The following is a 27,336-nucleotide window of genomic DNA, read 5'->3' as shown; positions in this document are numbered from 1 at the left end:
TGATGCGCAGACCTACGCATTTCTGTTGGCTGTCGATGATGTAGGAATATAATTGCTGGATCATCGGGTTGGGCTGTATTTTGGGCTTCGCTAGAAAACTGTTTTCCAACGTGTCTCTACCAATTTACACTCCCCAGAAATACGAGAGTCCAGTTGCTCTACCCCTTCACCTGCCCTTGGTGCAGTCATTCTTATTTTAGCCATTCTGGTGGGTGGAGACCCGCTCATATGCGGAGTCTGGCACGTACTTGGCACTCAGTTAACAGCTTGCTGAATGAATGGCTGAAGGGACAGCTGGACGGTGCAGAACTAGACAGCCTGGTGAGCGTGGACACGCACACGCACATGCACATGCACACGCGCGCGCGCCTGCGCGCGTTCCAGGGCCGCCCCCGCGCAGCAGACGCACACTCCGACCGGCCCGCGCTCCCCGCGCCCACGTGGTCTGAACGCACCCTCAGCCCCGCCGCGCGCGGCCGGTCCCCGAGCTGCCCCAACCTCCCTCCGGGCGGCGGGCAGGGGGCGCTGCGCGTCCGGGCGCCCCGAGGGGGCGGGCCGGGGTGGGGCTGGCCGGCTTCCAGGCCTGGGCTCGCTGGGTCAGCGCCGCAGGGACGCTCCGGGGCCGGGCCGGGCGGGGCGGGGCCAGGCGGCAGGAAGCGGGGCGGGGACTCGCGGAGGCGTCGGGGAGCGAGGGAGGGCGCGGCCAACTCCCGGAGGGACTGCAGGCCGAGAGCACGGCGGCCCGGCCTGGCGCCGAGCCTGAGCCCGCCGGACGGGAGGCGGCCCAGCCGCGGGCTCGGCCCCGGCCCCAGCCCCGCCAGCATGGCCGGCCGGACCGTGCGGGCTGAGACCCGGAGCCGGGCCAAGGATGACATCAAGAAGGTGATGGCGACCATCGAGAAGGTCCGGAGATGGTGAGCGCTGTCCCGTGGCCAGGGACGGGACTGGCAGGGCCATTCCTTTTCCAAAGGCGTCTACCCTCCCTTCGCCAGCTGTGGCCCCAGGTGTTAGGTGTGTCCCAGCTGCGCCCTGGAACTACAGGGCTCTGTCCCCCTTCTCCTGGCTACACCCTGGGGTCTACAAAGTGTGTTCCCCAGCCGTGCCCTCCCAGAGCCGGCACCCCCCGTTTATACCCCGCCCCCTAAAGCTTTGACACTCCTCCCGAAAGTATGCCCTATTCCAAGCCAGGCCCAAAGCCGTGTGCCCCGTGTATACCCCAGGAGTCTGCGAACCAAGGCCCCAAGCCATACTCTCACTAGAGACCCCCTTGTATGCCCTGGGGTCTGCAGGGTTCTCTTTCTCCCTCTAACTATGTCCCGTTAGCAAAACCGTCCCTACCCTATGCACCACCCACACCTCTGTAGGTATCCCTAGATGTGTCCAGCTGCTGAGGGAGGGTCTCAGCCCAGGCCTCTCTGACCTAGTCCCCCAACTCTCCCACAGGGAGAAGCGCTGGGTGACTGTGGGTGACACGTCCCTTCGTATCTTCAAGTGGGTACCAGTGGTGGACCCCCAGGAGGAGGTGAGCAAGCTCCCCCACACCAGACCCTGCAACCTCAGGCAAGCCCCTCCCCACCCTGTTCTCCACCTCCAGTCCCCACTCTGAGACCTCAAATGCAGCAGCCCAGACACATGTTAACAATTATTGGCAACTCCACCCCTTCTCCCTTTTTCCTGCTGCAGACCCCAGAATTCAAGTCAACCCAGTGTGCACCACCTCTGTCTCCTCATGCAGGGCCTTTTGCTTCTCTGTGCTTCAGTTTACTTATTTGTGTAGAGTGGGGGCTTTGCCAGCGCTAACTCTGATCCTTACCCTCTAATCCCCAGGAGCGACGGAGGGCAGGTGGTGGGGCAGAGAGATCCCGAGGCCGGGAGCGTCGGGGCAGGGGTGCCAGCCCCCGAGGGGGTGGCCCTCTCATCCTGCTTGATCTCAATGGTATGTAGGGGTCCTGGGATTTGGGGGGACTATGGGATTAAAGGAGGGAGGGGACTGGGGACCTCAGGCCCAACCCTCTCAACTTTTGCTCTCACAGATGAGAACAGTAACCAGAGTTTCCATTCGGAAGGATCCCTGCAAAAGGGCACTGAGCCCAGCCCCGGTGGCACCCCCCAGCCCAGCCGCCCTGCATCACCTTCCGGACCACCCGAAGGGGTCCCGGAGGAAGCTCAGCCTCCACGGCTAGGCCAGGAGAGAGGTAGGACCAGGTGCCTCCCAGGAGCCCTCCCTTCTGAGTCTTGCCCTCTCCAAAGTTGAGGCTACCAGTTTATCCCTGTACCTGCCCCCCTCCTCTGTTGCCTCCTTTGGAGGCCTTCCTGACTCCTGTGGTAGGTCACTGACCTAGTGACCATCTCCTTACTCTTGATTTCTTTGGGTCTATTGATAACTTATCACTGTCTGGGATTTTCATGTAAATTTAACTTTTAGTATCTGTCTTTCTTGCCCACTCCCACCTCATGTCAGCTTCCTGAATGTTGTGTCCATACTGATCTTGTTTGCTACATGTGGCACATAGTAGGTGCTCAATAAATATTTGTTGAGAAATAAATAACAGGGCTAATCCTAAGAGTCAAGAAGTGATAATAACAACTAATACTTATTGAGCAAGTCTTACTGTGTGACAGGCACACTTCTAAGCTTTTTACACGTTTTATTTTATCTCATTTAATCTCCATCACAACTCTATGAGGATTATTATCACCATTTATAGATGAGAAACTGAAACTCAGAGCAGTTAAGTAAATTGCCCCTGCTCACACAGCCAGTGAGCCAGCGTCTTGGGCATGAGTCCTCCTCAGCTTCTCTTCCACCTCCCAACATCGTCTACCTTCCTCTCCTTCCCCAAGCTCTGTCATCCCTCACCCTCACCTGACTCCAGCCTCCTTGTAGGTCTCTGTTCCTCCAGTCACCTCCACACAGCTGACAGAGCAGCTTTTTCTAAAGCACAAGTTTGTCATTTTCCTGCTCAAAGCCTTCAGTGGCTCCCTATGGCTTCGGACTCCTCAGCTTGGGACTCTGGGCCCTTTGTGAACCATCCCCTGCTGACCGCATTGTTTCCTTTCAGGAACACCATGATTTGGGCCTATGACTGTGTCTAAATTGTGCCATGTACTCCTGGACCTTTACTAATATAAAAACAATAACTGGCACTTATTGAGCACTTAACTATGTGCCAGACTCTGTGCTAAGGGTAATCTCATTTAATCCTTACAGCAAGCTCATGTGGTAACTACTATAATTATCTACATTTTACAGATGAGAAAACTGAGGCCCAGAGAAATTAAGTCACTAGCCCAAGGTTAGGATTTGAACCCAGGCAGCCCAGCCCCAGAATCTGTGCTCTCTAAGTGTGTGTTCCCTCTGCCTAAAATCTCCACCTCCCCATCTGTCTCGCTGATCAAATCCTACTCACCTGTCAAGATCCCACCTAAATGTCCTTTCCGTGTCTTTTTCCTGGGTTGCAGCCAGATGCTCGTCTCCCTCCTCAGTGCTCCCACAGCCTGGGGGCTTATGTGACTGGTGTTTGTTTCCCCCTGGTCTGTGCTATGGCACAGAGCAGCTGCTCAGGGACTCTGTTACCTTGACGTTCCAGATCCCGGGGGTATAACTACAGGCGGCACCGATGAACCCCCAATGCTGACCAAGGAGGAACCTGTTCCAGAGTTGCTGGAGGCTGAGGTGAGAGAGGCCAGAAGGCTAGACTCCCGGGTCTTGGAGGGAATGGGACTGTGGGGCAGCCAAAGGCTTTGGGGCTGTACTCTTGAGGTCCAGGTGGGAAAAGCAGACCTCAGACATAGCTAAAGGCTTAGAGCTGGGCTTTTGGGATGTAAAAGGAAAGGGTGTTTTAGAAACAAAGTCCTGCAGGCTGGGTCAGGGCTAATTTAAGACCATTAAAAGCCTGAAAAGATCATGGTGCTCCTCCAAGTTTTTATTTTATTTTATTAAATCCTAAATTATACAATTAGCTTAAGCAAGTTCCCCACAAACTTCTGACTTTTCCCACAAGGACTACCTTGATGCATTTCCCAGAAATACCAAATATCAGCTTCTTTCCCCAAACAGTATTGTGGTTTCTGGTTCCCTATGTAATCTGCAGCCTGGGTCCCTGGCCCTGGGCTAGACTCCTGGGTCGGGGAGGGGAGTGGAGTGGAGGCTTTGGAGAAGGCAGAGGCTAGGAGGCTGCAATCCTGGGTTCGGTGGAGCTTATGCCTGTCCACCCTTCCTCTCCAGGCCCCCGAAGCTTACCCTGTCTTTGAGCCAGTGCCACCTGTCCCTGAGGCAGCCCAGGGTGACACAGAGGACTCGGAGGGCGCCCCCCCACTCAAGCGCATCTGCCCAAATGCCCCTGACCCCTGAGAAGCCGGTCTGTCTTTCCTGTTGCCCCAGGGGCCCCTTTGATTTTTTACAAATAAAGACCCTTTTGTAATTTTGTGTCATGTCATTTCCCCGTCAGGGCTGGGGAGGGTCTTTGGAGCCAGTTTTGTCTCATGCTCCATTTCTCAGATGGTGTCACTTGAAACTCTAAGAGGATCTTCCCATAGTCACACCATGAGTCAGATATGGAATGGGGGCCTGGGGCAGGACCCTACCTCCCTGACACTCCCTCTACTCTACCCTGTACCCCTTTTACCCTTCTTGACCTTCAGCCCTCCTGTGGGAATCCACGTACCTGGGCACAGCAATTACCAAAGCTCTGGGCAACTAGGCCCACGATTCCCATTCATACACAGGAGCATGGAGGCCCAGAGGGACTTTGGGGCTTGGGATGACCCAACCCCTTTTCTGCCCTCAGGAAGCTACAGCATTGTGCCTCCCTGCCTCTGCTTAGTCATTCCTCCACTGAAACCCCTGCCTACACTTTGGGTTGAGTCTTACTTGTCCCAGCTCAATCACTACCTCCTCCAGAAAGTCTTCCTTGGTCTTCAGGCATAGTCAGTTCCCCTCTTTTGGGTACCCACAACCCTCTGTGCTTCCTTCCCTTTGTCTCAGCATTTATCAGGCTGTTTGGGATGGTTGGTTTGTGTCTTGTTTACTAGGCTGTGGGTTCCTGAGGCCAGAACTTGGTTCCCAGTCTTATTTAGTACCACACTGGCATAGAGCTGTCATAGCAACTGTTTGGTGAATGAATAAATGCATGGGCTGAGGCTATCCAGGAAGGCTTCTCTGAGGAGGTGACACATGAGCTGAGCTCTTGAGACATGAACCTCAGTGTGCTAGAATTGAAGTCAGACGTCCTGGTTCAAGTTCTGGCTCTGTGTGGCTCTGCATGGGCCATTTCCCTTGTCTGAGCCTTGGTTTGTTCATTTGAGCAATAACTAGGCCTCATCTGTCCCAATGGTTTATGGGAATCTTCAAATAATATAAAGCATCTTCATTCACTCTGTGCCTGCAAGAGAGTTAGGGTCAGGTGCATTAGCCCTACTTTTTATTTATTTAATTTTTTAATTTTTAATCCTCACCTTTGGATATGTTCATTGATTTTAGAGAGAGGAAGGAAGAGAGAGAGAGAGAGAAACTTCAGTGTGAGAGAAACATTGGTCGGTTGTCTCCCATACGTGCCCCAACTGGGGGTTGAACCCGCAACCTAGGTAAGTGCTCTGACCTGGAATCAAACATTTTGGTGTATGGGACAACAAGAGAGAACCAAATTGGAACTTGAAAGAACTATTAAAAAATGTAAGGGTGATTCGTGATTGCAGCTGCAGTAGTAGGAGTTGAGCCAGGGCTAGCCAGGGGAGCCAGGTGTGCAGTGATGTGATATATTCATTTTCTGTTGTTGCTGTAACAAAATACCACAAATTTAGTGACTTAATACAACACAAATTTACTATCTTGCTGTCTGTCGGTCAGAAGTCCAAAATAAGTCTTTTTTTGTTAATCCTCCCCCAAGGATATTTTTCCATTGCTTGTGGAAGGGAGTGAGGGATGGGGAGAGAGAGAAACATTGATGTGAGAGACACATGGATTGGTTGCCCCCCTCACATGCCCCCATCAGGCTGGGGAAGGAACCTGCAACCCAGGTACATGCCCTTGATTGGAAATCAAACCCAGTACCTTTAGGTGCATGGGCTGCTGCTCTAACCACTGAGCAACACTGGCCAGGGCCAAAATAAGTCTTAATGGGCTAAAGTCAAGGTGTCTGCAGGGCTGGTTCCCTCCAGCGGCTTGTAGGGGAGAATCTGTTTCCCTGCCTTTTCCCATTTCTGCAGACCACCTGCATTTTTTGGCTTGTGGCCCCTCCTTTTATCTTCAAACCTAGCAGCATAGCGTCTTCCAAACTCCCTCTCTCTGCTTCCATTGTCATGTCTCCTTTTCTGTCTCTCCTGCCTTTCTTTTCTAAGCAGAGCCCTTTGATGACATTGGGCCCACCTGAATGATTCAGGGTAATCCTCCCATCTCAAGGTCCTTAATTTAATCACATCTGCAAAATCTCATTTGGTGGATAAAGTAACATAGTCACAGGTTCTGGGATTAGGACATGGACACCTTTGGAGGGCCTCGCTAATCATCTCAGCCATTTTCTGGGTGTGTGGGGTCATTTCATTACTTCCCTCAACCACCCCATGAGGTGATGAGATTATTCTATCAACTGTAAAGTGCCTTGTATGGGTCAGTAGTACAGTATTATGGCCCAGAATTCAGGCTCTGGGTTTGAATCTCAGCGTCTCCATTCATTCACTGTGTTACCTTGAACAAGTGACTTAACATCTCTGTGCCTCAGTTTTCTCATCTGTAAAATGGGAATAATAGTAACATTCACCCGGTGAGACTATTGTGAGGATTAAATGAGGCAATACGTGGAGAGAGTCCTTGGCTTGGCACATAGTAAGTGCTCCATAAATGGCAGCTGTTTTTCCTATTACCCCGTTTTTATAGATGAGGATACTAGGGTTTAGGGATAGAGGCCAGAAACTTGCCTGTCAGTGAGACTGGGGAGGAGTCCATTCTGAGCGGCCGTGAAAGGCTAAAGCTTGAGTCCCCCTGATTCCTGTCCTTTGCCTGGTCCCAGCCCCCAGGCCCCGGGGCACCTGTCCTTTAGCCCAGGTCTGTGCAGCCCTCCAGTTCTCATTACCTACAGGACGGGGAGCCCACACTCTGACACTTCCACCCTGCACAGCAACCCTTGGAACTGCTCATAATCGCAGCCAAGTGTACTCGCTACTTTTCACCTCTAGGGCTTTGCTCACGCTATTTGCTCTGCTGGGAGTGTCCCTCTCATCCCCTCTTCATCTGGCAGATGCCTTCTTGTTTTTCAAACCTCTGCTTCCTGATGGAGTCTTCTTTCCTTTCATGCCCCTCGCCCCCTCCTCTGCCATTTCATGGAGCACTAGTTATTGCCCTGTGATGGTCAATAACTTTGGCACCAGACTGTGAGCTCCATGAGGGGGGGAATTCCTTTATTCATAGCAACATGTATTGTGAGCTTACTGTCTGCTGGGTACTTTTCTAGGCCCTGGCAATACAGCATAAACAAAATAGAAAAAAATTCCTGCCTTCATGGAGCTTACTTTCAAGAAGTTATATGTAGGAGTTATAACTGCTCTTTAAAAAATAGAGTAAGGAAGACAGGGAAAGAGTGGATTGCAATTTTAAATTGGGGGCACAGGGGAGGCCTTACTAAGAGATATTTAAAGAAAAGCTTGAAGGAGGTAAGGGAGAGAGCCATGCAGATATAGGGGGAAGAGCATTTTGGGCAGATGGAACAGCCAGTGCAAAGGTCCTGAGGGGTCCCATGCCTGAAAATGAGATCAGTGTGGTTGGAGTCCAGGGAGGGAGGGTCTGAGCAGAGGAATGACATGATCAGACTTAGATTCTCTGCCCCCCAATATTTTATTATAAAAAGTTTTAAATATACAGCAAAGTTGGAAGAATTGTACAGGTAGCACCCATATACTCACCAGCTGTATTCTATAACATTTACTCTATTTGCTTTACCATATATCCATTTCAAAATCAGTTGCAATGGTACACTTCCCTCTGTACACTTCAGCATGCACATCATTAACTAGAGTTCAGTATTTATTAACAAGTTTGTTTCTCTTTTCCCTTGAGGCAAAATATCCATATGACATGCCCAGGTGTTAACTGTATGATTCAGTGAGTTTCATCTGCATAACACAAGCCCTTATCAAATATATCACTGTCTTTCCCCATATCCTGTTGCCCTTTCCTGTCACACACCGCCCCCCCCCCCTTCCTGTCCCAACTTCCCAGAGGCAACCATTGTTCTGATTTTGGTTTGACTAGGTTAACCTGTTCTAGAACTTCATATGCATGGACTTATACAGCATTTACTCATTTGCATCTGTTCTCTTTCACTCAGGGTAATGTTTTTGAGAGTCATCCGTACTGTTGCTTGGACCATTAGTTTGTTCCTTTCGATTGCTCAGTGCTATTAATAGGGTTGGGTTTGACAAGGATCGCGCTGCCAGGTGGAGAACAGATGGGTCTAAATCCTCTCCCTGTTTCTAGCTCCCTGCACAAGCCTGTCAGAGCGCCAGGTGAGTGCACCCCAAGGAGATAGAGGACCCTTTCCCAGGGACTTTTCTAGAATGTAGAGTCTGTAGCATCAGTCCCCCAGAAATCTGGGGAGACAGAACTATATCAGGGGCAGGATCTAGGGTGGCAAAAACATCCGAGGACTTTCAGCATTTCAAGTTCCATGTCCCAAGAAACCACTCAGTCCTAGGCAAACTGGGATGGTTGGTCACCCTAGACAGGGGTGGGGAACATCTGGCCCACTGGCCATATACGGCCTGTGAAATCATTTGGTCTGGCATTGCCAAGGCAACTGCAGGTGTAACTCAAAATTCAATAAATCTAGCTAATTTTTAAGTTGATAATTTTGTATGGCCCACAAATGATGTTATAAATATCCAAATGACCCTTGGCAGAAAAAAGGTGCCCCACCCCAGCAGGATCCCACCACTGCCCCTTTCTCACCCCAGACTATACTCCCTCCCTTCTAAGTAATGATTTTCCTGAAACTCTAAACTGGCCTGCCCCTCCCCTGCTCTAAAACTTCCTAAGGCTCCCCATGCCTTTGCCTGGCAACTCAAAGGAAATACAGGCGTACCTCAGATTTTGCAGGTTCCACTCCAGACCACCACAATAAAGCAAGTATTACAATAAAGTGAGTTGTAATCTTTTTGCTGGTGGAGGGTCTTGCCTTCCATTTGTAAAAAACTCATCTGTGAAGCACAATAAAGTGAGGTATGCCTGTACTCAGCCTACAGCAGTGGTTCTCAAATGTTGCTGCACATTGGAACTACCTGGGATTGTAATACCTGGTTCCTACCCCCAGACATTTTCATTGTTATGGGAGACAACTCGGGCATTGGGACTTTTAAAAGCTCCACAGGTGATGCTAATATGCTGCAAAGTTGGGAACCACTGGCCTATGGATATGATTTGCTTGACTTACCTGGTGTTGAATATACAGCAAACATTTAAAATTAAGTGATTTCATATAAAAAATCTGGACTCCCAGCTACCTTTGACAAAGATGGTTTGAGATACCGAGGCTGTCTCAGTATACTGAGGCTATAATCACCAGGGGGTGTGGAGCACTGGCTGCCCCCAGAGATAGAGCATGTGTTCCCCAGTTGCCACAATCCCCACTACTCCTTAGTGCTCTACTCTTCTCATTTATGTTCATTTGCATGGCCTGCAGGCTAATGTCTGAGCTCTGCAGCCAGGCATTGGAGGCCTTCCAGGTGCAGGCCTCTGCTCACCTCCTCAGCCTCTTCACTTACTATTCCAGAATGTTCACGTCACTTCCTGCCTTCCAGCCTCATGGTCCCTTTCCCACCTGCCTTTGCCCATGCAGTTCTCCCACCAAACTTGCTCAGTTTGGTCCCTGCCCTTCTCTCTTGCTCCTTTCCCCTTACCATAAAACACACAGAAACTTTGAACATACTAAAGTAGTTCCCATCTTAGCACCTGCTTCTCCCTTGCCTGGGTAACTCTTCCCTTCCTCTTTCTTCCTGGCCAAAGCCTACTTATCTTTCAGGCTTTGGCTTCGATCTCTCACCTCCTTCAGGAAGGTTCCCTAACCCTCAGACTAGGTGAGGTCCCCTGTTAGTCACTGTACTTTCTCTTTCACTTGACATCTCACTTCCCCTGCTAGAATAAGTTCCCCTTGTTCATCTGTCCTCCTAGGGTCTAGTGTATTGCCTGATAAATAGTAGGTGTTCATTAATGATAAATGAACGCAAGAACAAAAGCAAGCACATGTCCCTTTCTCCACCCCTCTTATGCTTACATTTCTATTATAGCATTAAACTCTCTGCTCTCCTGGAGACCCACAACCTCACTGAGCTCAGGTCCATCTCACAGTGGGCCGACCCAGAGGTGGTTTCCCAGTTTCAGAAGCGGGACTGGAACAGGCACACTCAGGAAAGGGCAAGACCCCCGCGTCAGTGACTGGGCGCTGCGCTGCGGAGAAGGCAGGGCTGTCTGGTCGGTGACTCCGGGCCCTGCGCCGGGCAGGGCGCGCTCACCTCCTTTCCATCCCCGTTCACTTGTCTATGGACTTTCCGTTGGCAGCGGCTTTGCTGCCGTCCCTCCGCTTCTCCCCAGGTCAGCTCTGGGAGGCAGCTGTACTGCAGAGACCGGGCAAGACCCAGGACAGGGCTGGGCTCTTCCAGGTTCAGCTGATCTCTATCGAGTGACCCTGGGCACCTCGCCGACCCCTCTAGACCTTTGTGCCTCATCTGAAACACCGAGCCACTAATCTTTTCCTCACCTTTCGGCCGTCTATCTGGCAGCCGTGTCAGGAACGGCCGGCCTCTGAGAAGCTGTGTGGAAACCAAATTGTTGGAAAGTATTTCCAACCTTCAGTTTTTAGACTCACCGCTAGGATCGCTGGCACGCTAGGAAATTTAGGAAACGCAGTGCCAAAGAAAAGAAAGTAAAACTGCCTGTAATGAGGTTTTAATGTACATATTTTAAGATAGCATGAGGCGGTTGGGATAGATGAAAACAGCCCCAAATGGGGCGCCTGTGCTGGGTCCAGCTGCTGTGTTGTTTCAATCGCTTGTCTGTAGAGCGGGCCCCGCTCTCCTCCCGGCCGCGGTGAAGCAACGAGGAGACAAAAGAGGGCGGCGCGCTCGCGACCGGCCGAGCGGAGGAGAGCGCGCCCGGCGTCGACGCGGTTAAGGGCACCGAGCGCCGCGCGTGGCGTCCTAGAGGGGCCGCGGGCGGACTTCCGGCCCCGCGCCCGGCCGTTGGAGCCGGCGGTTCCTAGCTCTCGGCGGCTGCTCGGGTGGGAGGCCGACCGCGCCAGGGCTCTGCGGCGGCGTGCGGGGCACCCGGGCCCAGCGACGTGTGTGGGAGCATTTGAGCCCCTCTGGTCCTCGGTTTCTCCGGCTGTAAAAGGGGCGTGAGGATCTGAGGACAGTTGGCTTTTTTTTTTTTTTTACTTGTACCGTGGAGCCGCAGTACCCCCACTATATGGCTAAGCAAGCTGAGACCCAGAAAGAAGTTACTTTGGAATAACAAAGGCCTGCTTTCCCACTGGCTTACCCAGTGGGGCAGAGGCGAGGTGCACAGCCACATCCCTTCAGTTCTAGCGCTGCTTCTCCTGGAGGCTAAGGATAGTTCTCATGAGAGGCGCTGTCACAGGAAACGGACCCTCCAGGATCGGGGGGCCTCCGGTGGGCTGGTAGCGTGTGGGTTCGAAACAGGACAGCCTGTCACCACTTGAGCCGATTAAGCACAGAAGGAGTTGACTTGTCTATGAGCATTTGGTCCAGCATTGCCCGCAACGTGGGGGAGCAGTACTGGTCATCCAAGAAAAGCTGCCACCCCCCATAAGCCAGCTGCTTATATTGGATAGGTGGACAAAGATTACATGGGAAAGTAGGAATTACAGGCGTGGGAAAGTGCACGAGGTGGGCTGGGGGTCGCAAGGGCGGGCGCCTCAGGGATTCCAGGGTGGACTTCTCCGGTACCAGGTTACAGGCCATGCGGGCTGGGGGCTGCAAAGGGCAGGTGCCTCCGGGATTCCATCAGTTCAGGAACAAGGTTGTTCATCTTTCCATGATGAGAGGCAGTTCTTGGAACAGGAGAATGGACCGAATTCCCAGGTTAGTTTCAAGGTCCCAGGGCGTACAACTCTGTCAGGTTAGAATGTGCTTTCTCTAATCAGAACAGAACAATCACGGTCAACGGAGCATGATCAACAGCTCTGCCCGTAACAGGTTCTTGACTTCATGCAGGAAAGATTTCACAACAGGAGTGCAGGTAATTTTGAGAGTACGTTTATTAAAGCTGGGGGCAGTGAAACAAAGGAAGGACTTAGGATAGAAGAAGCTCAAGGAGAGAGACTAGGCGGGGCTGCTTTGGCTGTCTAGAAATGTTACGAGAAAGAAGTGAGTCAAGGCGGGGCTGCTTTCAGCTCACTGGAGAGTCAGAGAAGAGGGGGCCTTGGGGGCAGGTTCAGGGGGCTAGCTCAGGATGAGCTGTTGCTGGTTGCAAGTCTCAAGGGGACCCTTAGAATTTTAGGAGAGCCCTGGCTCAGTAGTTAGAGCGTGGACCTGTGCACCGATGGGTCATGAATTCAATTCCCGGTCAAGGGCACATACCTGGATTCCAGGTTCAGCTCTGCCCCGACCAGAGCACCTGCAGGAGGCAACCAATCTCTCTCTCTCTCTCCTCCCTCCTGAAAGGTTAACGGTTGGTGGTGTGAGGGCTGGCTAAACAGCCATCTCAGACAGGTGAATAAAGAAAAGTTGAATTTATTGAATTTATTTAAGGAAAGGGGATGAGGGGGTAGAATAACCAAAGGGAAGGACTACACAGCACTGAGCCAGAGGGTATTGGGTCCATGATGGCAGCAAAAATATACTTGGGACAGTGAAGCCAGGAAGAGCATAGAAGAGGCTACAGGAGAGCCCAGGCTGGGCTGCTCTGGCTCACTGAGAAGTAGGAGAGAAGGGGCCTTGGAGACAGGTTCAGGGGGTAAACCAGGACGAGCTCCCCCTGCCCATTGCTTTCCTGTTCTCCATCCCTCGGAGGGATGGAGATGGCACTGGTGTGCTCCCCTGAGAGTGGCAGGAAGAGCAAGCACTGGGTCCTTTGCCCTAAGGGTATTTATCTTTTTTTGCAGGCCTGAATCTTAGGAGAGGCCTCAGGGGAGGGTCTCAATAGAATATTCATCAGCTTTCCAGGTGTGTTCTTTCAGGGTCATGGTCTCCACTGATTGGTCAGTGCCAGGGCAGGGTCAATGTCTCTGGTCCTGAGGCAGCCGCAGTGCCACTTGTCTGGTTTTGCTGCTTTTCTGGGCCTGGAGCTGAAATACAACTGAGGCCTAGATGTTATCTTTAGGGAGGAATGCTCAGGGGGTCTAAACCGCATGACCAGCCATATGCTGGGGCGGATAGGTTACCCTGGGGACAAGGTCCTTGCTTTCCCAGGTTTGCCCCTTGCTAGGCATCCCGGGCTTCCTGCCCTGCTGAGTCTCTGTGCCCTAGTTTCTGTTCCTGGCTCATCTAACACCTCCCTCCCTTCCACTCTCTAAAAAGCAATGGAAAAAATATCCTTGGGTGAGGATTAACAAAAAAAAATTTAAAAAAAAAGAGTTTTAGGAAGAAAGGAGAAAGTTCATGCCTGAGAAAAGTAAGGGGGGGGGGAGGGCCAGCAGAATATTCATTAGTTTTCCAGGTGTGTCCTTCAGTGTGTTGATTTACCAGTGGTTAGCTTCACTGCTTTACTTTTATCTTGGGGTGTCTGGTTCTAGTCAGGTTTTTTGTTGTTTGTTTTCCTGACTTCATCGGTCCTTGGGTTTGGCTGGCACAAATGGCACTAATTGGATCTCTGTTACCTATCTCCCTGAACAGAGTGATTTAAGCTATTTATTCCCTGGTTAGTGGGGAGAGGTATAAACCAAGTGTCCTTGGTTAGGGAAGATAATGTCTTGCAGTTTATACTAGCTGGCTGTAAATTGGTCAAATTGTCTGGCCTTGTTTAATTATCTTGCCTCAGTTTTCCCATTCCACTTGCCAAGGAATTTTCCTAGGTTCCTACTATCCTGCCTAACCACTCTTGAGAGCTAACTGTGTGTCCAGGAGAAGTACCTACATATCTCCTCTCACCCATATTACAACCTCTTGAGGCAGGTGCTATTCACATCTGACTGGTGAGAAAAGTGGGCTGGGGGTGATTTTCTCCAGGGTCATGATGCTGGTCAGTTACTGGGTAGGGAGGAATATAAACCCAAGTTTGACTTGACAGACAGGTGGGTTTGGGGCCTATTAGCTAACATCGAGTGCTTACAACTAAACCCTTTCACAAAGGAGCAGAAGCTTACCACTAGGAGGGGGGGTGTCACAGACCTAGTGGTCCTGGTCCAGGTATTTTTGCATGCCTTCATTTACTTAAGGAGCAAGGAACAGATTTAACAGATTTCTTTTTAGTAACTGCTTTATTGAGATATAACTCACTATACAATTTACCCATTTAAAGTGTACAATTCAACATTTCTTAGTACATTCACAGAATTGTGCAACTATCCCAGGCAATTTTAGAACATCTTCAACACCCTCAAAAGAAACCATACTCATTAGCAACAACTCCCATCCAAACTTCCCACCCCCAGCCCTAGACTATCACTAATCTATTTTCTGTCTCTATAGATTTGCCTATTCTGGACATTTCCAATAAGGCCATACGTGGCTTTTCGTCACTGAGACAATCTTTTTTAAACAAAGTCCAGGCTTTGCACTGGGGGCTTTGGCTGATAACCGTGGCCAGCTAAAGTGGAGTAGCATTGTTTTGATTGTATTCATTTTTCTACTGTAGGGTGAGCGATAAGTATTTACAGTTTATGGCAGTGATATTGCTTCCTTTTTAAATAAATTCATTTTCATAAAAATTGAGTTATTTTTATTTTAAAATTGTTTATTTATTGATTTCAGAGAAGCATTGATTTGTTGCCCCACATATTGATGCATTCACTGATTGCTTCTTGTATGTGCCCTGACCAGGGATCGAACCCACAACCTGGCATTTTGGGATGATGCTCTAACCAACTGAGCTACCCAGCCAGGTTGTGAGTTGATCTTTTTAAAGAACAAGAATAAATAGATAATAGAAGTGGTGCACAAACATGCCTGAAGGGATGTGAGTGAAGTTTGGAAAACCCTAGATTGATCCGCAGTTCTCCCGGGCACAGTTTGAAAACCACTCGATTCCATTTTACATTCCTGTGATGAAGCGCATTTCACTGATGAAGAAACGGGTGCAGAAAAGTTAAGTACAGTAACTCGTCCAGGGTCACCCAGCTAGTGACAGAACCTAGACTTAGCCTAAGGTCTGTCTAATTCCCAAGACCACATACTTTCCAAGTCTGGAAGTAAAACGGTGAGGAATGGACTAGCAAGCTTAAGAAAGGACTGTAGCCACTCGACTCGACAAAAACATGCGGAGACCAAGCTAATTAAGCTGTTTTGAGTACAAACAATATTCAGATAATTCAAACATTCAATTATTTCTCCAAAATTACTTGTGACTCAACCAGAAATCTTAGTTACTGTTGGGGCTTTCTTCCTCCAGGGCATACCAGGATCCAGGAGGTGTTGGCTGGATAGCCAGGGTTTCTGTGTGTGTGTGTGCGTGTGTGCATGTGCTTTCACCCGCGGTGTTGGTGCCGGGAAAGTCTAATCTCTAGTTCACCTCGGTTGCTGTTGGCATCACTGTCCAAGCCCACAGTGGTTCCTTAAAGCTGATGCCTTCTGCCCTGACCGCGTGGGGCACTGGAATCTCTGGCTGGCTGACCCCTAGTACGTAGGACCCCATGTTTCCCTGAACAGCAGGTAGCCGCCTGCTTTCGGGACTGGCTGCTTCCCTGGAGCGTGGCCACACACGTACCAGGCCTTCCTCTCTCCCATCCAGGCCAGGGGACTTTTCCATCTCCTGTCATTAGCTTCTCCAAGATCCTCTGCCTCTCCCCTCAAGCTCTTCTTATTCCACTGAAAGAATTAGTGGAATAAGCACATTAAACTCAGAGCCCATAACCAACAAAACTGGTTTCCTTTCCTTGAGTGAGAGCTTAATTTTTAAACCTCAACTTAAAAAAAAAAAGTAGCATGTAGGAGACAGACAAAACAACTAAATCCTGCCATGCTTTTGTCAACACGTATGAACTCAGTCCTCTCCTCTCAGTCCTCTCCCTTCTCCATTCAACTTGGACCCAGACTTGAAGTTAATCACACCTGTCCTCCTTAGGAGGCAATTAGGTTCTGTCTCCTGTTACTCAGCTTGAGTGAGAGGCTCAGCCCTAACTCTAAGCAACTTAGATCTAAGAGTAGTTTTGGAATCTATAAAACAAAATAGTTAATATTGAGCCAGGTAATATTCTAAGAGCTCTACATGTATAATTTCACAAAACCATTTCAGCATCTCTGTGTTGTAAGTACATTTTACAGATGAGAAAACTGAGGCATGGAGAAGTTAAGTCACTTGTCCAAGTTCCCACAGTAGATCGTAGAGGCAGATTTGAATACACATATTCTGACTTCAGAGTATGTGCTATGGACTATTTCCACCATCATTTGCAGTAGATTTTAGGGTGCCTATATATTGGCACCCTCCTGGAGCGGGTTGTAGCTACTTGGGAAGCAGAATTGAGGACTCTGTTTCCCAAAGAGGAGTCTGAGCACCCTGAGGCCTGATCTCCCACTCAGGGCACCTTTCTCCCTCCCCAGCTCCTGCTCTCTGAGTTAACTAACAGCTGTTCCCTTGACCCAAAACTGCCACTCTGAGTTACTGCTGTGTGTCCACGTTGGGCTAGATACATTTACAATTTCTCTATTCTTTGCTACAACCCAGCAGGAATTATCCCCATTTTATAGACAAGTAAACAGGTTTAGAAAGGTGAAGTGACTTGCCCAGGATCACACAGCTAGTGAATAGAGCAGCAATGATTGGAACCCAGATGCCTCTCCCTGAGTCCCCTGCTGTGTTAACTGCTTAGTGACCTTCCACAGTTGAGAGCCACGTTAAGTGAGTTTGTGGGGGATGACAACTGGCTGTGGTACCCAAGCAAGCATCTTACCCTCTCTGGCTCCATTTCCTTATCTGCGAAATCTTTTTTCCTGCTTTCTAATGAAAGCAGGTTTTTTTCTTTCAATTTCAAAATTAAGCTCAAAGACCACTGTGAAGACTTTTTTTTTTTAAATATGTCTTTATTGTCTATTGATTTCAGAGAGAGGAAGGGAGAGGGAGAGGGAGAGAAACATCAGTGATGAGAGTCATTGATCGGCTGCCTCCTGCATGCGCCCTGCTGGGGATGGAGCCCGCAACCCGGGCATGTGCCCCGACCAGGAATTGAACCCCGATCTCCTGGATCATAGGTTGATGCTCAACTGCTGAGCCATGCTAGGTGCTTTTAAAAATATATATTTTTAATTGTTTTTTTTTTAGAGAGAATGGAAGGGAGAGGGAGAGACAGAAACATGGATGAGAGAAACATTGATCGGCTGCTTCCTGCACACCCTTTACTGGGGCCTGAGCCCGCAAACTGGGCATGTGCCATGACGGGGAATCGAACCAGCAACCTTTTGGTGCATGGGAGGAGCTAAACCAACTGAGCCACACCGGCCAGGGAAGACGGTGTTCTTACAAAGAAAGGAATCTCACTTCTTTGGGGCGGGGGGCGGTCGCACAGTCTGCTCTTAGGAGACCTTTTTGCCTGTAGCAACTGGGCTGAGAGGCTTGGAGCTTGGGGGAAAGGAGCTGGGGATCCTCCAGCCTGTGTGGGGAACAAGGACATGGTGGTAACAATGGTTCCCATTTGCTGGGCCTTCAGGCTCTGGGTGAGGGCTATGTATATATGGATATTACAGTGTGATGCATACATACGCCAGAATCATGCTTTTCTCCCCTGCCCTCCTCCACTCTAGAGTTTTAGAGGGGAGTTCTCTTAGAGATTGCCACATCCTACCTCCTAGTTTAGACGTGAGGAGTCATTTCTGCTCAGTCCTCAACAGTCATGAGGTTCTATCCTAGGCCAGGCCACATGCTGAGCTCTTAGAAAAGACCAATTCAACATATTAGCAATAGGAATCTCTAAGTATTAGGAATATAGTGTTATTTTTTCTTATCTGTGTTTTTTAACATTCTACAGTGCACATATATTGCTTTTAAAATAAAATAAAAATCGGTTCCCTCTCCTCACAATATGGCTTAACTGGTACAGTACTCTTTTTCTGATTTAAGTGATTACATACCTCAAAACCCCACGGTGGGAGAAATTCCAGTGAAGGAATTCAAGACCTTTCACAAGAGAGGTTTTCTCCTAATTCAAGTGGCAGCACATCTGCAGTCCTGAGTAAAGGGACCAGATGTTACGACACCCCACTTTCCTCCCCTTAAATCCCCGATTAACCCAGGGATTGGCATGGAACTCACCTTTTTTTTTAAATCTTTACCAGAGGATATTCTTTCCATTGCTTTCCAGAGAGAGTGGAAGGGAGAGAGATAGACTGAGACATCCATGTGAGAGAGACACATCGATTGGTTGCCTCCTGCACGCGCCCTGACCAGGGCTGGGGATCGAGCCTGCAACCCAGGTACATGCCCTTGGCAGGAATTGAACCTGGGACCCTTCAGTCCGTGGGCCGATGCTCTAACCACTGAGCCAAACCAGCCAGGCGGCATGGAACCCAACTTTCCATCGCAGTGACTGTCAGCAGGCAGTACTGGGCCTGACAGGCGCAAGACAGATTTGTTTGTCACGAATGCTGAGGCTGCTACAGGCAGTTAGCCAGGCCGGGGGGTGCTGACCATTGTGCAAACATCTGGCCCAGAATGTCAGTGGACTCCTACAGGCTGACTTGGTGGCCTCGGAGGTGTTTGGACCTGGAAATACTTCCTAAGTGGGTCATACTTACCCAGCTGATCAGATCTAATCTCTTGGGAAGTTTGAAAGCCAGACCCAGAAGTGAACTTGAAACAGCAGGGACCATGAGAGCCCATGTGAGAAGTCTGGTGGGGTCACTGTGCTGGGAGTGAATGTGCCACTTTTAAGGAGCAAGGACATTCTGGGGACTCCTTGACTTCCATGGGTCTCAAAAGTCTGATCAGTGTCCCAGGTGTCTGTGAGGCTCCACCATGAACACTCAGTAACTAGATAGGATATATAAACCTATGAAAAAGCCTATAAATGTTTTTCCTTTTACTGCAAATCATTGAATAGGCAATAAGTGACATTTTAAATAATTTAAAACTACTTCCTCTAGGAACAGGTATTCTATACACCCTTCCTTATTTTCTTGAAATGTTTAGGATTCATTCTTTCCATGGGTTATTTTGAGGAAGGTAATGTGCCTTCTAAGAGGGATATTTGCTGCCTTTTTAATTTTACAGCTCCAAGTACCAAGGTAATGTCAAGGAATGACTTGAAATTAGTATATACTGGATCTGAAATTCTCAGTTGACTAAAAGTTGAGCAGAAATAAATACCCGTATTTAAAATTTTTTGTATAAGCAGATTTTGTGATTGGGAAAGGATTACACCCATGAACAATGCCTAGCTCAATATTTTGTTCTATTTATCATTGTCGATTAAAATACTTAAAGTTATAGGCTCAGAGAAGGAATGCAATAGGCTCTGAGTCACACAGCAAGTTGGTACCAACCCAGCACTACTACAACTTTGGCCCCTTATCTTCAAGCTTAGTTGTCATTCCACTTATTCTCTCCCAGTGACGAGACTGTGTAGCTTAGTTTAAAAGTGAAGCTGAGAAGAGCGGGAAGGTGAAACAGAGGTCATAAGGCAAATTTTTACAATCTTTTTTGTTGTATCAGTATTCTGTTGTTGTAACAGATTACCACAGATTTAGTGATTTACAACAGCACAGATTTATTATCTTATAATTTTATAGGTGAGAAGTTCGACAAGAGTCTCATTAGGCTAAAATCAAGGTATGGACAGAGCTGTGCCTTCTGAGGCTCTAGGAGAGAAGCCGTTTCCTTGTCTTCCCCAGCTTCCAGAGGCGCCACATTCCTTGGCTCTGGGCCCCCCATACTCTCTCTCCCATGGTCCTTCTCCCTCATCTCCCTCTGACCATAACCAGGAAAGGTTCTCCAATTTTAAGGACTCATGTGACTGCACCGGACTATCGGATAATCCGGGATAATCTCCCCATCTCAAGGTCTTTAACTTAATCACATCTGCAAACTCCTTCTGCCATGTGAAGTAACATATCCACTGGCCCTGTTACTGAAGGGTTTACCGCTTGGGGTGTTCTAGTCAAGAATGAGAGACGTGGTTTCCCCAACGGCGTGGTGTGGCTCAGCGGTGAGCATTGACTGATCCAGGAGATAGAGGTTCGATTCCTGATCGGGGCACATGCCCGGGTTGCAGGCTCGATCCTCAGTAGGGGGGTGCAGGAGGCAGCCGATCAACGATTCTATCATCATTGATGTTTCTATCTCTCTCTCTCCTGTCCTCTCTCTGAAATCAATAAAGACTTTAAAAAAAAAAAAAAAAAAATGACGCCCGGCCAGGTGTGGCTCAGCGGTTGAGCGTCGACCTAGGATCCAGGCGATCCGGGTTCGATTCCCAGTCAGGGCACATGCCCGGGTTGCAGGCTCGATCAATGGCTGTCTCATCATTGATGTTTCTATCTCTGGCTCTCCCTCTCCCTTCCTCTCTCTGAAATCAATAAAGATATATTACAAAAAAAGAAAGAAAAAAAAGAAGGAAGCATGGTTGTCTTTAGGTAGTTTTATTTACTTGCAGCAAGTAAAGGAAATGAAATTCACATCCAAAACTCTGTCTGGGCAAAGAGAAGGCTTGGCCATAGTTTACATACACTATTTAATTACATGTTGATTTCTTCTTTGAGGTGGCTAAACTTTCCTGGATTTGGTTAATTACATGTGGATTTCTTCTTTGCATCTGTTGGGTTCAGGTGGTCGGGCCAGGCCCATCTGGTTACAGCTGCATCTGCAGGGCACTGCCACATTGTAATCCGCAGCAAAAGAATAGCCTTTAGTGAGAACCGCGCAGGCCTGGAGACCCTCGTCCTGTCTAACAACTACCCCTGAGATTCTTCAGTCCTCATTCTTTTTAAAAAATGTTATTTTATTTTATTTTTTTGAGAGAGATATAGATATGTTGTTCCACGTAGTTATGCATTTATTGGTTGATTCTGGTATGTGCCCTGATCCCGCAACCGTGGTGTAGAAAATACTGTTAGGATTGAGGGCAGACTCGCCGAACATCACTTTTCTTTTGAAGAGCAGCTTGAGGTCAGACGGGGTCACAGGAGTGCGGTGGGGCTGGTTCCTGGCTCTCACTAGGTGGTATAGATGGCTTCGCGGGAGAGTAATGTATCCAGGGAGATTTCTCTTGTTGTTGAAGAGAAGAATGAGTTGCTAGTAACACCAAATGAGGACCTGTCCATACTGGGTTCAGGTGATCTTGCAGGGATCCTGACTCCAGGTTTTTAAAGATACCCAGTTCCCTGGGTCATATGGGTGCCGCTTGGTACCTGTTGGTGTGGGTAAAATCAGATTAGTGTATTTATTTACGTTTTCGGTTACCTTTCCTAATTGGATAATATGTTTAACAGCCTGTTCTATAAATGCATCTGGGCATTCTAAAATTTGGGAGGCACCCCGAAAGGGTCTACCATACATTAGTTCAAAAGGACTTAATTCGAGCATTACTTTAGGTGATGCCTTGATCTGGGTCAGGGCAATTGGTTATAATTTAAGCCAAGTCTCATGGGTTTCCTGACACCATCTGGCTAGGTTCTTTTTGAGCATTTGATTCCATAGTTCTCCTTTTCCTGAGAATTGTGCTCTTCACGAAAAATGGAAGACCCAGCTAACTTGGAGAGCCTGTGTAACTTCCTTTACTACCGCTGCTGTGAAAGCTGGCCCATTGTCATTTTGAAAGGTTTTGCGGAGTCCAGACTTAGGTATTCTTTCCCTAAGCAGTGCCTTTACAACTTCGTTGCTCCTTCCAGTTCTGCATGGGAACACCTCAACTCATCCAGTAAAGGTATCTATTAATACTAATAATACTTAGATCCTCCAGGAGCACAGGGCATTACTATAAAGGCCTGCCAGTCTTCCCCAGGCAATGTTCCTGGGCCTGGCCTCCCTGACTTAAAAGTGGGACTGGAGGTCTAGTATATGCATGATTCTTGGCGCATTACATGCAGCTTGCCATGACACCATTAATGATTCTTCTCATGATTCTTCTATATTCTTCTCTAACCCTTCATATAGTGTTTACTTTCCATAATGTGTGGAACCCTGAGCTGCTTTTACTATTTTCCAACCTAGCCCTTGAGGAACAATATCATTGTATGTTCATTTATCAGCCACCCGTTAGACATAGGAGTCTCCTTAAAGCCCCATTCCTGGGCAATTTTGAGATCATTTTTGGTATATAAAGGAGTGTTCTGATGTAGAGTCAAGCTGGGAAGGAGGGCCAGCCACATTACCATTTTATTTAGAGCTGCTATTTTTGCTGTGGTATCTGCTAGGCTATTCCTTTTTACCACCTGAATCTCCTCTCTGGCAGCCCCTGCTGTGTACCACTGCAATAGCTTTAGGTTTTACAATGGTCTCTAATAATCTTAGGATCAAGTGTCCACATTTTATCTCCTTATTTCCAGCTGTCAGCAATCCCCATTCCTTCCAGATAGTCCCATGGACATGGAGTATATGGAATGCATATTTAGAATCAGTATGTATAGTCAAGGTTTTGTTTTCTCCTAATTCTAGGGCTTGGGTCAGTGCTATGAGTTCACCTTTTTAGAGAAGTCCCAGGGGGAAGAGCTCCTGCTTCAGTGCTGTTGAACAAGGATACCACTGCATTCCTTGCCTTCCTAACTCCGCTGGTTATAAAGCTACTCCTATTAGTGAACCATATTTCTTCTTAGTTGGCTAACAGCTCACTCTTTAAAAAAATTTTTAAAAATATGTTTTTATTGATTTGAGAGAGAGAGAAAGGGAGAGAGAGAGAGAAACATCAACATTGGTGGCCGCCTCCTGCACAGCTCACACTGGGGATCCAGCCCACAACCTGCGCATGTGCCCTGACTGGGAACTGAACCATTGACCTCTTGGTGTGTGGGTTAACACTCAGTCACGGAGCCACACCACCGGGCTAACAGCTCACTCTTAAGGTCTTTCCTACTAGAATACACTTGTTCAATTATTTCCACACAGTTATGACCTGGGGCCCTAAGGAGGTCAGCAAATGAGTAGCAGGATTGAGGATGCAACAACTTTTTATAGTGATGCTAGGGTTATCCAACAACATGGCCTGGTATTGAATTATTCTGTTAGCCAGTTATTTCCCTTGGTTTCAAGGATAGTGACCACCTGCTGGAAGGTCCATATAGTTAGCTGCTGTCTCATTGTTAATTTTTCTGCTTCTAATATTAATATGCAAGTTGCAGCCACTGCCCTCAGGCAGGGCAGCCATCCTTGCGCCAGTGTCAAGTTGCTTAGAAAAAATAGGCAGTCACCAGTCTTAGAGGCCCCAGCATTTGAACTAAAACTCATAGGGCAATTCCTTGAGTCTCAGGCACAGACAATTCAAAATGCTTTTTCAAATCAGATAAGCCCAGGGCAGGAGCTTTCTGTAGTTTATCTTTTTTATCTTCAGTTTTTCAAAAGCATTCTGGCATCTTTGTCCCACTCCAAGGGGGTATTTTCTGTTCAATTTATCTAGGCTATAAAACCAAAATTAGGGATTCTTGAGTAAGGGAGCATCCTAGAAAGGAGTCACTCATGCACTTTTGTGTCTTTCCACAATGCCAGGTTTATTAGGGACCTCTCCAATAAGTCAGTAGGGTTACACGCAGGTTACACACAGAGAGGGGGAGCTTATACGAAAGAAGCGAGCAGAGTGAGCAGAGCAGAGAAGTCCCGGTCGCTGGCGGTGTCCGCAGCAGAAGTGGGCACCAATCTCAAGCACACAATGGCGCATGCATGGGGTGGAGTGGAAATCTGGCAGTGTAACCGGACACAAAATGGGTCTGGGCTGCCTGCCTGTCACTACTTGAGCCAAATTAAGCAGAGACAAGGTTGGCGTTTATTCCAATAATGCCAGCAGTATGGAGACAGCAGCAGGTCATCCTGTAAATTCTGCTCCAACCTCCCCTACTAGCCGGCTGATTGTATATGGTTAAGGAAGAAAGGCTACATGCAATTGGGAATGGGGACAGGATAAGGGCTGCAGGGTCTGTGGTCTGTGTGTCTCCTTCCAGGATCTTGAAGTCTGATAACACGGTAGTTAATTTTCTATGATGTTAAAAACAGCTCCTCCCATTCCTGGGACCATAGAATGGTCAGCATTCTTGAGGCAAACTCCCAGAGGGGGTCAGGGTCCAGGCACAGCAACCAAATTAAAGTGTGTCCTGTCCTTGGTTTGTTTTCAAAATGTACTTTCTTTTCTGGGTAATGGACCCATCCAGGCTTAGAGGCATCTCTTACTTTTTCAGCCCTGTTTTTCTCCTTGCAGCACACCTTCCACTTTCCCAGGGTCTGTAAGAAAACCTCTTATCTATAGTTATTAAGGTGAATAGTCATTAAACAACCGTGTTTCTATTCTTGCCTGCCCTTCCCCCTATCATTTCTCCCTGTTAATATTATCATCTTATATCTATGAGATCAGTTTTATATGGAAAGTGCCTTGCTACTGAGTTGTATTATTCCTGGCCTATTATATTATGGATTTTTGGCTCTGTATCCTTTCAGGGAAAAGGGGCATGGGGTCTCTTCTGTACCTGGTGATAGGGGGACAGAGTCCTGAGCTTCTCTGTCTGACAAAAAAATGAGGGAGCCAAAAGGAAAAAACAGTTTTAAGTAAAGCCAGACCATCTGTGTTTCCTTGACTCAATCATAAGTCTAAACTGTTGAATCTTATTTCCAGGACACAGTGATGCAGATGGCTTCTACAGTGAGGCCTATACTGTGTGAGTAAGTAATCAGGTAAATAGGGACATAGGCATACATTATATGAAACAGAAGAACACCAAACATAAAGGTTAATGTATACAGTAAATCACAACCAGTTGAGAAGACTTCCAGATGTAAGGCTTATGCTGGAATGAAATCACACAGTGACAATCTGATAGATTGTTTGTAGTTAGAACATTTCTGGTGATGTCATCAGGGCTGAAGCCTGTATAGCAGACATAGACAGAGCCTTAAAAACAAAACTTTGAAGACAGTTAATTGTACTAGAGTCCAATACCCACAACTGGACATTGTGGTTTCGACTGAAGCATAATTTTTCTCCCTAAGATTACCCTCGTGTTTAAAAAGACTGTATTAAGTCCAGTTTGGATTGATTATTTGCATAAACACAACAAGAGTAGCAATTAATCAAATCTATTGCACAGGCTTTCTCAAATTTGCTTTGCTGGAATTTCATTCATTTATAAGGAATCTTTAGATTGAACCTACTGAGCAGTAAGCCCCTCAGGGCGGAGAAGCCAAAGCCATGGTTGCCTGGAATAGCTGTATGTTTTGCATTGTGTCCTCAAGTCCTTGAGGTGCCCAAACGTGTCTTGAGGTTTCTCCTTGCCCTCTTTCAGGAAAGCAACCTTTGTTCCTTACCTGGAAAGACTGCCATGAACCACATGACCAAGCAAGGTATCAGGTTATTTCTCCAAGGGGCTTATCACTTCAAAGTCAGTCTCCACTCCTCAAAGCTTTCTGGTGACATCCAGAGTTCTGGCATGTCTCTCTCAGACATGACATCCCAGTCAAAGTCTTGGTTAATAAAACCACAATTGGAAATTGGCTTTATGTCTTGTTATGAAGAAATCAGATTCTTATTGGATTTATGCAAACAAACATTTTGCCATGAGAACAATAATACTCACTCATTAAGAGTTTCCAAATTCCGGAGGGATTGGGTAGGGAGAAAAACGTAAATGCCTTAATATTGCTATTAAGGTATAATTTACCAAAGTGCTTTAAGAAAAGAAACAAGTTTCCTTATGTCTGGAAAAACAAAAAGATTAAAAATCAGTAATACTTGCAACAAAAAATTATAAAAACTATAATTATTTTCAGTTCATTCGGTCCTATAATCAATTTCTGTTTTCCTGATTTTTCTTTCCCATAACTTTATAAATCTAGATAATCTATAGAGTTCTAATGATTTTTATCCATTTCAAAGGGGATTATCTGAAAATTTATTCTAAGAGATATGTAATTTAAAATAAGTCCGAGTCCTTCCCACGGATCTCTCAGAAGATGTAACATTTTTGCAAATGCATTATAACAAAACAGTGACTGTCTATAAATTACGAAAAGACATTTTAAATGACACAGTTATGGATTTGATTATAATGCAATTGACATGGAGCCCTGTCCTTTCTGCAACGCACAATGTTACAGAATAACAATCAGAGCTATAAATGAAAGTATATCAGAATTTATAGACTCCTGGAGATTGTTATATAGTCTCCAGAACATTCATTTTAATAATATGCATATATAAATAGAATATAGTTATTTCTTTATTTTACAAAGCTTCCATGTACCTTAAGCATAAAATTTTTCCTTCATAAGGAGAGAAAACAAACCTTGAGGCAGTCCAAGGCTTATTGGCATGACCTAAAGCCAATTCAAGGTCAAGACAATGTTTCTTAAAATTCAAACCCTGGGAAGGTTGTCAAACTTATTTGACCAAAAGATTATGTATTATTATGAAACAGTGTTAAATTCTTTATTCATTCAAAGTGACAACAAAAGATATTAAACACAAACATAGTCTAACAAAACTTCAGTTCCCATGATTAAGAAGATGGATTTTTAAATAATCAAGTACCTGATCAGCATAACATAACGTATAACCATTTCAACAATATATAGAACCTTTGCTTTCTAGGCAAATACAGGAACAACTTTTTCCCTTTTAACAGACTGGAAAAGAACCATACAAGTTCTGTATTAGTTTACTTTAGATTCATTTATCTATTTATATTATTCAGTTTCCTTATATGTTTCTTTTTGCTTCTTTCCACCATATAATTTTTATCAACTTGCACAGACCCTCTGCAATTTTCCTAGTCCCTTTCAGTGTTTTTCTTCTTAACTCATTCAGAAATAACTAACTTTAGAACCACCTATTTTCAATTCTATATTACCAAAACCATACAATTTCTTTCCAACTTAATTAGAATTCTTAATTCTTAGAAACCTTGACGTTTTGGGTGACAAGTAAGTAATTAACAGTCCTCAGATTGGCAAATACATTCCACAGCCTCCAGAAACAGGCTCACCCTTTTTTTTATTAGGCAATACATTCACATTTTTAAGAGACATATTTCAATTAAAATACAAGACATATT

General features: G+C 47.1%; 1 protein-coding gene across 4 annotated transcripts in view; it reads left to right on the top strand.

Annotated features, from left to right (window-relative positions):
• Nucleotides 1-762: 762 nt before the first annotated feature.
• Nucleotides 763-27,336, top strand: part of BCL7C (BAF chromatin remodeling complex subunit BCL7C) — a 51,827-nt gene continuing 25,253 nt past the window's right edge. Inside the window, exons 1-6 of one of the 4 annotated variants that reach the window (XM_016219203.2) lie at nucleotides 776-914; nucleotides 1,444-1,522; nucleotides 1,828-1,936; nucleotides 2,034-2,195; nucleotides 3,558-3,676; nucleotides 4,229-6,078. In XM_016219203.2, coding sequence (XP_016074689.1) covers nucleotides 823-914; nucleotides 1,444-1,522; nucleotides 1,828-1,936; nucleotides 2,034-2,195; nucleotides 3,558-3,676; nucleotides 4,229-4,354 — 687 coding nt within the window. In that variant the 5' untranslated portion in view covers nucleotides 776-822 and the 3' untranslated portion in view covers nucleotides 4,355-6,078. Of the gene's footprint in view, nucleotides 915-1,443; nucleotides 1,523-1,827; nucleotides 1,937-2,033; nucleotides 2,196-3,557; nucleotides 3,677-4,228; nucleotides 6,079-27,336 lie in introns of those variants that run through there. The other 3 variants (XM_016219204.2, XM_016219201.2, XM_016219202.2) reach the window with 3 other exon arrangements.

Source organism: Miniopterus natalensis, chromosome 3 (assembly GCF_054644295.1).
Source record: "Miniopterus natalensis isolate mMinNat1 chromosome 3, mMinNat1.hap1, whole genome shotgun sequence".
Classification (NCBI taxonomy): domain Eukaryota; kingdom Metazoa; phylum Chordata; class Mammalia; order Chiroptera; family Miniopteridae; genus Miniopterus; species Miniopterus natalensis.
This window is presented reverse-complemented; position numbering and strand designations above follow the sequence as displayed.